Source organism: Rhinatrema bivittatum, chromosome 7 (assembly GCF_901001135.1).
Source record: "Rhinatrema bivittatum chromosome 7, aRhiBiv1.1, whole genome shotgun sequence".
NCBI classification, from domain to species: domain Eukaryota; kingdom Metazoa; phylum Chordata; class Amphibia; order Gymnophiona; family Rhinatrematidae; genus Rhinatrema; species Rhinatrema bivittatum.
This window is the reverse complement of record NC_042621.1, coordinates 30,612,377-30,622,155: the sequence shown is the minus strand read 5'-3', so window position 1 is coordinate 30,622,155 and position 9,779 is coordinate 30,612,377. Positions and strand designations below refer to the sequence as shown.

The 9,779-nt window shown below is 41.4% G+C and overlaps 1 protein-coding gene across 1 annotated transcript; it reads right to left on the bottom strand.

The window, feature by feature from the left end:
- Nucleotides 1–1,425: 1,425 nt before the first annotated feature.
- Nucleotides 1,426–8,450, bottom strand: LOC115095033. The gene is made up of 2 exons (XM_029608196.1): nucleotides 8,224–8,450; nucleotides 1,426–3,781 (listed from the first exon to the last, which is right to left on the bottom strand). Exon 2 carries the CDS (start codon nucleotides 3,775–3,777, stop codon nucleotides 2,161–2,163), a length of 1,617 nt encoding a protein of 538 aa, XP_029464056.1. The 5' UTR covers nucleotides 3,778–3,781; nucleotides 8,224–8,450; the 3' UTR covers nucleotides 1,426–2,160.
- Between the last annotated feature and the right edge of the window lie 1,329 nt (nucleotides 8,451–9,779).

The window sequence follows — 9,779 nt, the reverse complement described above, 5'->3', positions numbered from 1 at the left end:
CAGCTTTATCTGGTGCCTGAGTAAACATATAGGCCCCATCATGCACCCACCAGCAAGGGGCACATGTCCAGGCCCAGCAGCCTTAACACAACATTTGCCATATTCATCCACAACCCCCACCCAGCAAGGAATTGTGAAAATAAGCCCCCACCAAGGAGCATCATACAGCACAACTGCATCCACTTGTCCTGCCCAGTTTGGACCTGATACTTGTCAAGGCATCATACCATACCAGACCACACTGAATTCTGATTGGCTCAGGCAACCCACCACAGGATGCCCCATCCTGTGAGCCCCCTCCCCCCCCCAAAGCTGTGGCCCAGATCTCTAATGTAATAATTCCTCCAAGGCCTCCTGAAATTCATTTAAAAACAAATCCAGCCCAATAAAAGATGCACCCCGTCATTACGAAAAAGCCCTTCATCTGCATCCCATGCCTATTCATGATGAATATGATGCCCCCCAAGCAGCGACAGCCAAGAGCTAATTTTCTTTGGTGTGACAATGCTGCCATATTTGGCAGGCCTTGGAATGTTGAATCAGCAAGTTACCGCTGTAGGCAGGAAATGGAGATGGACATCAGGTCCTTCTGCACCATGCCAATAAATTTGCATCTGGACACTGAACCCCACTCATTCCTGCCCAGATGAATAATTGCCACATGAGGATAGCTGAAGTGCACAATACCACACTGAAGACAAGGAATCAATGTATCCCCGTGCATGCCTTGGCACCCCAACCAATGAACAGTCAAATTTAACTGAGAAAGGTCTAGGTGCACTCCATATGGACATTCCTGTGTGTGTCTGAAAGCCCATACAATGTAGGAGTGTCCCACAATCCAGATTAGAGTGCAACTTACAGGACCTGCAGAGAGAACAGGATTAGGATCTGCTCTTTATCATTGTTGACCCGAGTGTATGTAACCTTTAAAGGCACCCAACTTCCAGCACCCGATCTGCTGAATTACACTGCTCTGCAAACCAGTGCAAGCAGCGGAAGTGGCTGCTCTGATGAGGAAGGAATGGGTCCCAAAACGGGATACATCCAACCCAAGTGCACTTAAGTCCAACTTCAGCACTGCCTCAAATTGAGACTTGGTAAGTGGATGAGAATTTGAATGAACCAGAAATCTGGGTGTAGTGTGACAAGAGCCATGTAATTTGCTACAGGGCATGTCTACATAATGGGATGGTGTGCAAAACCACCAATGCACCTCTCCCCTGTTGGTCAGGCTTTGATCATGGGATAAATAAAATAGCATCTGCTGTCACCGTAACAAAGCAGGTAAGAAGCCCAGAAGATTCCCAACCTTTGGTGGCCCTGGCCACCAAGCTGCTGACCCAGAAAGCCCTGAAAAACGGCAAGAGAGAGACCAAAGACGTTCCACTGAATGTACCTTGAATGAAATACAATGGTAAATTGTTGAAAGGTATAATGCATTTTTATTTGTGGAAAATGTTTCACTTTTACATTAAAAAAATTATACTTTGTTTTAAACATTTTGTATTTAGTTCCATGCTCAATGCCTTAAACTTCTATAAATTCAAATACCATAACCTAGCCCCAAAAGCCACTAAACAGCTTAATGTTTTTATGCAAGCAGATAACTGTGGAAATCTCTTCCAATTGGTTAACAGCATGTGCAGTTCTTAAAGACAGTTTCCTTCAACTGCTTTCTATTCCATATTGAGATTCAAATGAGAATTTGCTATTGTATTACTGGATTGTTGCACACTTTGTCCAAATTAGCCTATTGCCACATCTTAAGGGCATTTCCTACAGTTTCATGCTGGTGTTCACTATTAACTTTAAAGTGGTTCCATCAGCAGAAGTCTCCATGGTGTTGATTTAATTAGTCACAGAAGTATCCTTTTCACAATTCAGTCATTGGTTTGACCACTTCCTCACTTCCTCTTTTCCCAGTCCAGTTGGAGTGGCATGTGTATTAAACCACTCTTGTTCCAAGTTTTGCTTTCTCTCAAGCTGGGTAGGGTAGATTAGTTGCTAGCCTCAAACTTTTCCTATTTGAATTTGTGAGCCATTTACTTGTTCAGTAGATTGGCAGCTTATTTTCAGAAAGCTTTAAAAATTTACTTGGGACTTTCTTCATATGCTATTTCAGAATCTACTTCTTCTGAAAGAATGTTAGCTTTTTGCTTAGTTGGTGCCTGGTACAAGTGCTCCATTTGCCCTGCTTTCCCCCAAGTAAGACATTTTCTCCATTTGGGCCATCTGCTCTGCTGGCATTGCCTGTTCTACTTTAGCCAGAACAGTCTGCATTACAGGTGTTGGCTGCTGTATTGAAGATAAGTTTTCCAGCAAAGGAGTGTGTTTTGCTGATGCCAAGCAAGTCTGCTCCACTATCACCGAGCTAGTATCTTGCTCTGCCGCCATCAGGTTAATAGTTTGCTCTACTGGTGCTGGGCTACCAACTGGCTTCACTGGGGTCTGATGTTCTGCTAGTACTGGACTAATGTTCTGTTCCACTGGACTATTAATTTCCTGCTCCACCACAAGTGTCTGCTCTGTTAGTACAAGGCTAGGATCTTGATTTTCTACCACTAGGCTAGCATTCTGCACCACCATGGATTCCTGTAAAGCTGACTTTTGACTATCAGCATGCTCCACAGTTGCTTCTTGCTCTGGTGGAACTATAGTGTTTTCATATGCCACTGAAATTTTGTTTTTAATGCTACCAGACTGTTCTATTTCTTGGTTGCTTTTTTGGGTAACCCATTGAGGATCACGATTAGGTTCTTGCATTTTTGATGGAGGTTTACTGGAAGCCAGTTGATGAAATTTAGTGGCTTCTGTGTCATGTTCCCCAGCCAAGCTCTGATCCTTGCCATGTTGCATAGTCTCTTCAGTGTACTCACTTGGGCTTTTGTTTTCAATTTCTAAACCGAGTGATTTAGCAAGGGGACAGCTATTTGCCAGTTGTGATATTTCTAATATTTGAGCATCCATATTTCTGCCATCCCCAGCTGTGAGAATGCCTTGCTTCCAAGTACTTGTTGATTCTGGCATTTGATTACTATCATTTTTGCAGGCCATTTTTGCAGTGGGATGCACATTTGAAATCTGAGTCTCCATTTCAGAAATATCAGTTTCTGAGTGAACAGTCTCTTGCTCAGAATGTACAGCAGAAGAAATGTTTACCGATTGCAGACATGCAAGTTCATCTTTGCTATTTGCATGGACAGTCACCACCACAGCTTGGTTCTCAGCATCCAAAATGTTAACTGTGACAGTTTTAAGTTCACCAACCTCCTTCAGTGCATTTGCAAGCAGCTTGTCTTCACACTCTTCTGGTGAGCAATCCGGCTTCTTATTGGAATCCTCTACTGGAAGGTTTTCTTGTCCTTGCAAGGGTTTGGTGTGTGGGCCTGTACCTTGATCTGGTTGTGACACAGCCTTTAAGATTATTTCAGCTTGCTGCACCAGTATTTTGTTAGATTCACTTTCAATAATTGTTTCAGTTTTATCACTTGCTTCCTGTAGGATTTTATTTGATTCTTCTTTTACTTGCTCATGTGCAAGATCTTTGCTGCATTCTAAAGCTTGGCTCTCATCTTTGGTAATCTTAGATTCTACTTCCTGGCATACAGTTTGCAGAGTCTCTGAGTCATCTTTTGACATGTTTGTTTTCCCATGGCCTGCAACCTGTTGCCCAGGTTGGATTTCATGCTCTGTCACTTCTGGCTTCTGAATTCTTATAGCTTCAGTGTCATTGGGATCACATCCCTTATTTTTCTTGCTCAGCTTTCCTCCCATAGTTCTGTAATAAAAAAACAAAAAAGACATTTGTTAAGAGTGTTATAGGAGTATTGCATTCCATTATTTGGAAAATCATGAACTGATCAGCATGATTCAGTCATGTCTTATGCTCATTACAGTTCATTAGTCATTTTTATATGTAGTATAATGGCTGGTTGTGATCCAAAAGGAAACCCTGCTCTTTATTTCAAACACTAACATTTGGGCATAAAAAGGATACAAGACAAATGCACTATTTAAATACTGTAGTACTGCTTTAAATCAATACTGTAAGAGCTGCCTTTTCCACTGTCAAGTGGAGTAACTTATTGACAGGATATGAAAAAGATATTTAACAGCTTAGGTTTAAATGCATCATTAAAGCCACCTGCATTTAATGTTGAGAAACATTGCTACAGTTATATTTGTCTGATCTAATAGATATCCCACTGCAAAATGATGTTATGGCAGAGCACTGCAGGTACACATAGTTTTCTACTATGTGTACCTGCATACTCTTCTCTGCCAAGCTTTTCAAATTCCATTTAAGAGACCTAGAGCAATATACAGAAATATGCATTGCAAGTGCATTTCAGTTCAACCAGTATTTTCTTGAAGAAATTTGTAAGCATGTATAAAGATTTTTGGTAGCCACAGTCCTGAAGTTACGGCCAATCTTAAGAGGTGCAGGGGAATGTGTAAGGTCCCATCTCCCCCCCCCCCCCCCCGAGTTAAGGAACATTCAGGCCGATACAGTAAATCCCGCAGGAGAGCCGGCACTCCAAGGCGAGCACCCAGGCCACTCTCCTGGGCACGCGATCAAGTATTTAAATGAGGGCCTGTGGTAAAAAGAGGCGCTAGGGACACTAGCATGTCCCTAGCGCCTCTTGACAGGAGCAGTGGCTGTCAGCGGGTTTGACAGCAGATGCTCAATTTTTCCGGCATCAGTTCGAGCCCACTGACAGCCATGGGTTCAAAAAAAAAAAAAATGGACGCTGGCATAATTGAGCGTCTGTCTTCCGACCCACAAGCACATTTTAAATTTTTTTTAGTTTTTGGGGCCTCCCGACTTAATATCACTAGGATATTAAGTCAGAGGGTGTACAGAAAAGCAGTTTTCTGCTTTTCTGTACACTTTCCCAGTGCCAGCAGGCATTCATTTCTGAAAGTAAAATGTGCGGCTTGGCTGCACATTTTACTTTCTGTATTGCGCGGGAATAACTAATACGGCCATCAACATGTATTTACATATTGCAGGCTCTATTAGTTCGGGGGGGGGGGGGGGGTTGGCTGCGAGCTAACAGTGTGCTCCACCAGAGCACACTGTACTGTATCAGCCTAATGCCTCATATACTGCCCCAGCAACCCCCACAGCTTCAGCCCTGTACAACCCATTCTTGGTACCCATTTCAATGTTAAAATGGTATTTCCCTAAGAGCCAGTAGACCGAGCAAGGCAAGCAGGAGCAGTGGCGAGACTAAGACTGATAGCAGATGCAGACCCAGAAGGGTCAGCTGGGTTGCAGTGCCATGAAGAGCAGCCCTATGAAAGGAGGGAAAGAGGCAGTGGCATTGGGCCATTGAGCTGGCTAGTGAACTTAGTAGCAATGGAGTATAGTGACAACTCACTCAGCCCTGCCAGATCTCTGGAACGAGTGTTAGGCTTCCATGCAATAGAGCCATCAACAAGAGGCAGTTCTTCTATCCCTCAAAGGGCTGCCCTACATTAAAGAAACAAGTTACCATCCTTAAAGCATACCACAAGCCCATGAAAGGAAATGAATATCTCATTTGCAGATCCAGTCATGTAGTGAACCTCATGTCATACATTCAGGCCATCCAAACCAACAGCTACTACTGATCTATAATCAGACCCAGACACCTGCACACTTTAATAACTAACTAACCAGGCTACTTTCTCCCCATCTTATATTTATGGACCTCTAAATGCAGCTTGAAAGAATGACCTAAGAACTAAATATCTTGTTTATAGAACTTAAGACACTGGATTCATTGCTTACTTTGCTATCTTTAAGATCATCTGCTCACAAATCATGAGCATCATGTTGCTGATATTGCTAACATTTTAACTCTTCTCTACTATCTACTTGATCTTGTGGAAGTCATTTAACCCCCTGAACTTGTAAACTCTGAAGGGAGAGGTAGTTTTACCATGCAAGTTGAATATGACAGCTAATGCTATATCAATACTCATAGGAAATAACTTTGTATTATACCTAAACCAAAATTAGGATTACACACATGCAGAAAAATGACATAAGAGCAGTCTAAGAAGTTATAATTTGCACAGACAGTATCAGTTTTTATCTGGGTTTGATCCCAGACATACTGCATGATGAAGCGACAGCACTCTTCACTGGTGGCAAGACAGTACACTAGGTGCACTAGTTCCAGAATAGAAGCGTATAGTTAAACAGTTGCTGTAGTACTGGGATAATCAAGCTAGCATACTGCTGCAGTAGTTGCCTACTGCCAGTCACAATACAAATCTCCAAGCTTATGTGCTATCCTTTAGCTGTACCAGTCACCTTCCAATTTGTGTACATATCAGCCTAATAGTAGTCCTGAAAGTCCATACATTTTTTCAATTTTGTAAGCCAAAAAAAAAAAAAAAAAGGGAAACCCCCACCCACACCACTTAATATCTTATATGAAGACAATTTGGGCAGAAAGATACAGAAATCCAATTGTATTAGGCACCAGTGGCCTAAAAAAAGCCACCACAAAATTCAGCTTAATATATTGCACCCTACAAACACCAGCCCTGTAAGCATAATGCTAGTATTGCAAACATTAGGGTAAGTCAGAGTGTGATCATACCCAACAGGCTGGCTTACAGCTATGTTCACTGCTGTTATGTACAAAGCCCACTCATTGGGAAATTCTCTCAAGGGACCAAAAATCATATACAGAAATATATTTAAACTGCAGAAGGTGGTCAATGGCTCTCCCTTTTTAGACACTGAAAGGGTTTTAGAACCCAACACATACAGTAATGCATCATTTAATTGGTCTTGGATGTGATTTTCCAGTTTTAGTCTGTTTAAGACTAACCTAGTTTAAAGCAAAGCTGACCTACGCAGAGTAAAACTGCTGTCTGAACCGTTGCTAAAAGATACTGCAGGCAGGTTAGGTGACAGGAGCTGTCCAAAGTACTGCCTGCAGTTCAGGACCGAACATAACCAAACCATTCAGGTGTGCTTGTAGTACGCACTTCTATGGATTTTTAACTGCTTCAAAATAGTAAATAGTGTCCAAATTGCCAGACTAGGTTTAATGACCTTACCAATTTTGTGGACACTCGAAATACGAAGTTATAGGCTTTACATAGCCAATCTTGAGAAGAAAAAAAAAAAAGTCTAATGCTAGTTTTAAGTAGAACTTTTGTACCACTAGATGTTTAAAAAAAGTTCCGTCCAAACAAGGAACTCTTAAAGAGATGTCTCTTTTGAAAGCAGGATAATTTAGCTACGTTTAATTATTAGACCAGCCCAGCCTCTTGTCTACACAGAAGGAAGACAGAATATCTGCTATAAATACCTCTACTTCTGAAGTGCTAGCGTTTAGAAAGCCCTCAGTCACTCGATTGTGTCAGGCCTGACTGTTTAAGACATAGGATTTAATCATGGCTAAATAAAGTCTCCACTCCAAAGTTTGAGACATCTCAGTAGCCTAACCAAAATAAATAAAAATACTCCAGAGAGAACTAACTAAATCGCAATTGGAAGTGGCAAGAAAAGTTATAGGAGGAAGCCTGCTAATGTTCCTATACATCTGCTTACCTAACACTACATAAAGGGTAAGTTAAAATACTAAAATCGTGTAGATATACATGCATGAAAGCTACAGAGGTTTTTTGTTACTTAATCAAATTCAAAGTTTGTCAGCCGGGTAATTTAGTTATAGCACCACTTTTTTTTTATAATTCAATAATGGTGGCCTCTTTAGTGGCTAAAGGATAAATCCACAAAGAAATCGTAATAAAAAGTTCATAACTGCAGTCTAAATAAAGCCAGTTATTTCGATTTCTCATCTTATACTTGATGTCTAAGGATTTTAGTAAAAAAAAACAAAAACAAGCTGCAGTTTCGAGTCAAATAATTGTGTTTTAAGAGATATAGGTAGCTATCCAACTCAGTTAGATTGAGCACTAAACTCGTTCTAGAGAAGTAGGAAAACATCACTGCAACAAAATGTTATCAAAAGAATCGCTTCATTTTGTGCTATTACAACGGATTCAGCAGCCTATAGGTAAGGCAATAGTACTTCCAACTAAACGTGGACATGTAGGACGAACAAAGGATCCTAGAATAAAGGAGGGGAGGGGGGGGTTACTCTTTACTTTCTATCAGCATCTCCCTTCTAGAACATGCTTCTACATTTAATTCTCAAACTAGCCTCCTTAAACTTACTACGCGTTTCTCTCGTGAAAAAACCTACTCACCTTTTATTTAAAAAAAGATAAAACTCTAGCAGGAACAAAAAGATGCCGTAGCCCAGGCTTCCACTATGCAGCAGAGCTTGCGGAAGAGTAACAACCACTCCCTGCTCTCTCTGAGGTACAAGCTGCTGATATCTCTCCTCCCCTTTATTTTATTCCCTCCTCTACGAGCTGCTAAAACCTCAGAAACGAGCTCTACTTAGCACTAATCGAGAGAAAACGTTTACTCCTGGCAGCTCCATTTGCCTTCTTCTGCCTCAGCGGCCACCTTTTACAATTCTGTATGGAAATCAGCCTTTCAGAGTTCACAGCAAACGCCAACTCCCAATCAATAGCCTGCTTCGTCTCTTAATGAGAATGTGCTGCTGGGTGGGGCAGACCGCTCAACAGTATGCAGTTTTTACTGAATGCTGTGCGAGCACTTAGTTTATTATACATTCGACCTTTAACTAATCAGTCTAGCATAGCTTTTACTTTTATTGCCTTTTCTCCATTGCTACCAAAATTCATTTTTAAAGCATCGTTCTGGTTCTATTGATTGGTTAAATGCTGTCACAGCATTTCAAATATTATGCCCTTCATCCTTAAATTAGAAAAATAATATGGCTACCTCATTATGGGCCTAAGGCTGTGCATTAAAGGATTTTAGTGCACTTTGTTAGTTTGAAACAAATTCTTTATTGCATTTCCAGTGTTGTTATTGAACTGGCAAATGTTCTGGGACTATAATCGCTTCCCCACTTATCTTGTACAGTTTTTCTGCTAAGGCCTCTCTCAGGGATTTAAGAGATGCTGTTTCAGTTTTGCTCCTGAATGAAGGTTTCACCCACCAAATAAATAGGTATTTTCTGTCTGAAGTGCCTGACTTGGTTCCCTTAATTTCGTAGATCTTTCATAGTCATATAAGTTTCTACTGTATGTAACCATGAGTACCCGAGTCATAAAGGCTAGCTTAGTTCCTAGTCCTTGTTGTCATGCTAATTTCCATGCATGCAAAAAAAGGAAATTCAGTACTAGCTCAGCCTCTGCTTTATGAAATGGAATTAGCTGGCATATATGTATATATTTATACTGGGTAAGAAGATCATAAAAAATATTTAAGAATATACTACAATAGCCAGGGAAACGATACTTTTTCTTGACAATTTGTGGGGGTGCTTTGTCTTTGGTTTGCTTTTCTTCATTTGCCCTAGTTTTCTCCTTTTTCACTCTCTCTATATATATTTTTGTTTGGGAGGAAGGAGGAGCGAGGAGTTATTATCCCTTTTACTTCTCTGACCCAGCCTCATCCTCTCCTGTCATTCTCTTCCTCTCCATCCATTGTCAGACTCTACCTCCATCCTTTCCCTCTGCCTTTTCCCCTTATTTCCAGCCTCTTCCTGGCCATGTCTCCCTCAACTCAAACTCCCTCCCATCCCATCTCTTATGCTCCTGGTGAACCCACTCTGGACCTCTGGCTCCTGGCAGTGCCACTTTGGGCCTGCAGCTCAATTCCATTGCTCCAGATTTTCAGCCCACATCTTCTGCTCATGGTGGTGCCACTTCTGATGTCTCCTCTG